At 49.6% G+C, this 3506-nt stretch overlaps 1 protein-coding gene across 1 annotated transcript; it reads left to right on the top strand.

Moving 5' to 3' along the window:
* Positions 1 to 258: 258 nt before the first annotated feature.
* GJA10 (gap junction protein alpha 10) lies at positions 259 to 3288 on the top strand. The gene has a single exon (XM_064649985.1). It carries the CDS (start codon positions 270 to 272, stop codon positions 1821 to 1823), a length of 1554 nt encoding a protein of 517 aa, XP_064506055.1. The 5' UTR covers positions 259 to 269; the 3' UTR covers positions 1824 to 3288.
* Positions 3289 to 3506: the final 218 nt, after the last annotated feature.

Below are 3506 nucleotides of genomic sequence, written 5' to 3'. Positions count from 1 at the left end.
GGCTTACAGGTGAATCTCTTAATCTTAAAGTCATCTCATATTTGCATCTTTGACCAGTAATCATGAAGTCAGAATTAATTTATAGACCCAGTAAGTAGAAAATAATTATGAACTTCTAAGAATTCTCTTGCTATCAAAGGAGTGTATATGAAAGATCATTATTAAAACAAAATGAAACGAAACAAACTTAAATGGGAGATTTCCAAAAGAAAACCATCACTGTATGAAAATACCTTTTTTTTGTTTGTTTCAGAAATGAACTTCTGACCATGGGGGACTGGAACTTGTTGGGCAGCATCCTTGAAGAAGTGCACATCCACTCCACCATAGTTGGCAAAATCTGGCTCACAATCCTGTTCATATTCCGGATGCTGGTGCTGGGAGTGGCTGCTGAAGATGTCTGGGACGACGAGCAGTCCGAGTTCATCTGCAACACAGAGCAACCTGGCTGCAACAACATCTGTTATGACAAAGCCTTTCCCATCTCTTTGATCAGATACTGGGTTCTACAGATCATATTTGTCTCCTCCCCATCATTAGTGTACATGGGCCATGCACTCTATAGGTTAAGGGCGCTTGAGAAAGAGCGACAGAACAGGAAAGCCCACCTGCGGGCTCAGCTGGAAGACCTGGAGCCCATGCTCGAGGAACACAGGAGAGTAGAGAGAGAACTGCGTAAGCTGGAGGAACAGAAGAAAGTGAATAAGGCACCCCTGAGAGGGTCCCTGCTGCGCACCTATATCCTACATATCCTGACCCGGTCGGTGGTCGAAGTGGGCTTTATGATAGGTCAGTATCTTTTATATGGGTTTCACATGTCCCCTCTTTACAAATGCACTCGGCCCCCATGCCCTAACACGGTGGATTGTTTTGTGTCCCGACCCACAGAGAAGACCATCTTTATGGTTTTCATGAACAGCATCGCCGCTGTCTCCCTCTTCCTCAACATCCTAGAAATCGCCCACCTGGGCTTCAAGAAGATCCAGAAGAGCCTCTGCGGGCAGCCGCAGTGGTCGGCAGGCCTCGCCGAGGAGGATCCCAGCCTGTACAACTCCAAGAAGAGCTCCGTGGTGCCGTCGCCGCCCCGCCTGGCCAGCAACGCGGCCCCGCCGCGCCCCGCGCCCGCCCCGCTCCCGCCACCGCCGCCCGCGCCCGGCGCCCCCGGCCCGCCGCCGGCCCGGCAGCACCGCGGGCAGCTCCGGGGAACGCCGCCGCCCCGCCGCCGGCACCACGGACAGCACCAGCCCTCCTCCAGCAGCGAGGAGGCGCCGCGGGCCGCCGCGCCGGGCGGCGGGGCAGGGGCGGCGGGGGCGCCGGCCGCCGCCCGCCGGGCGCCCCGCAGGCACAGCCGGGTGAGCGCCTGCCGCGATCTGGATGAGGAGCGCGGCGACTCCCCGGACAGCGGGCACTGCCCAGGCACGCGCAAGTCCAGCTTCCTCTCCCGCGTCCTCACCGGGAGCCGGGCGGGCAGCGACAGCGAGGGCACCGCGTCCCGCGGCGGCTCCGGCCCCGGCTCCGGGTCCGTGTCCGGCTCTGAGGGGAAGCGCCGCGAGGAGGGCGCGCCCAGCCCGCCGCCCGCCGCCAATATGGGACGCCGCGTGTCCATGGCAAGTAGCGCCCGGGGCAGCCCGAGGGAGGTGGGCGAAGGGGGGCCCCCGCACCCTGTCCCGGCACGGGGGAGGAGAGGCCGAGCCAGGGGGCAGGAAGGCTCGGGCAGGACTTCCAACACAGCCCCAGCGCCTCGCGGTCTCCCGGACCATGCCAAGCTGCCAAACTTTGAGTCTCCTTTTGCAGTGAAAACAGAAACACTAGGGAATTCCTGAGTCCTGAGGAGCTCTAAGTCACCGAATCTCAGCTTCTTTATACTCATTCTATCATCCCAATCAACTCGACGGGGACCGTGCCAGGGAAAACTTCTTCAGCTCCACCCAGGTGGACACTAAGAAAGAGAAGTCTTGAATTCACTGAGTTCAATGACCCAACTTCTCTCAGCTTCAGGGGCTTTGTCCTAGAGGTGACCACTGAGTTCAGTAATTCAATTAATAAATCAGAAGATATACATATAAAAAAACCCACCAAATAATTGCAATGCAGAACCAATGACTACAGAATTGCTTTTTCAGCAGCTGTTTCTCTTCTCTAGGCTTGCTTACATTCAGGGTTGATAACATATAGTGCTTGCACTCAAGAATCAACAAGGCTTTCTTAAAATTCTGATTTTATTTGAATTCTGATTGCCTCAGATCACCGGTTTTGTCCTCTGAGAGCCTAGAGGCTCCTTTACAAATGCTTGCAATAGCAAGCCCATAAATAACTTTTTATAGGGCATCTAATAAACAAGCTTACTTTACACAATGCTCAAAGTCATAGATTCTATCGGGTTTTTTTCTCACTCTTCCTAAAAAACCCCAAACCCACGCTTTTGGCTAAATACAAAACAAACAAAACAGAACAACTAACTATCTTCAAATCTTCTGTGGAAAGAAACAGAAGGCACTGTTACACATTGCTCATCCAAAAACTGTTTGCGGGTTCCAGTTTTTGTGGAGTTACAGTTTCTACAATAAGCCAGTCAGCATAGGCCATAATAAATTGTCACTTAGGTGCAATTTAACCACTTTCCACTTCAATATTTCTAATACTGAGCAAGGGCCTAGAGTCTAATCTATCGATCTGCTGGTTTTTGATACTCAGAGAGAAGGCATTTTAAAAAGGTGAAGTGCAGAAATTTATTCAAGCAGGACAGAATTTCGGTAGCACCCTGCTGAGAACTCACAGAAGTTGTTTGGCAGCTTTTCTTTTGTAATGGCAATGACTTTATCTTCCAGGGGGGATCTTCAGAGAAATACAGTCAGTTTGTAAAACAGTGTCATTACTCTTGAAAGTAACAGTCCTCTGGTATGCTGCCTTTGGGGATCATTATATACCAGACTGGTCCTGGCATTTTAAAATGTGACTCATGTAGGTATGCTACCTGGTGTTTCCTGCTTACAGCACACGATATTTAAGAGTAAATGTCCTTCTAAACAAAATTGAGTCAAGATTTTGGCAAATGCACTTTACTCTGGCATTGCTACAGTGTTTTATGAATACCGATTTCAATACAGAAATATGCTGATGCATAATAAATATGCTGAACCTGGGCATTAAAACTTGGATATTCCTATAATAGTCTGTATTCCCAAGTTCCTGTATAACTATTTAATTTTGGTTGTCAAAGGCAGTCAGCATTGGTTAGATTTGTTTTGACTCCCAGAAGACAATCATCGTGTGTAAATGACAGAATCATAGAATTTGGCTGGAAAAGACCTTAAAGATCACCTAGTTTCAACTATTAGATCTGAACAATCTATTAGATTCTGAGGACAGACCACCAAAACTGGACCTTCATTGCATCAGAAAAAGTACACAGCAAAGCAAAAGTGGAGAGTCATTGCACGACATGAGTGTCATTTCCAACTTATTTTGCTCCACCTAAACACAATGATATCATCACTGACCATACA

The sequence above is a fragment of the Pseudopipra pipra genome, chromosome 3, assembly GCF_036250125.1.
Source record: "Pseudopipra pipra isolate bDixPip1 chromosome 3, bDixPip1.hap1, whole genome shotgun sequence".
Lineage (NCBI taxonomy): Eukaryota > Metazoa > Chordata > Aves > Passeriformes > Pipridae > Pseudopipra > Pseudopipra pipra.
This window is presented reverse-complemented; position numbering and strand designations above follow the sequence as displayed.

Coding starts and splice junctions, on each gene's coding strand:
- GJA10 (XM_064649985.1), top strand. CDS start 270: ATGGGGGACTGGAACTTGTTGGGCAGCATCCTTGAAGAAGTGCACATC.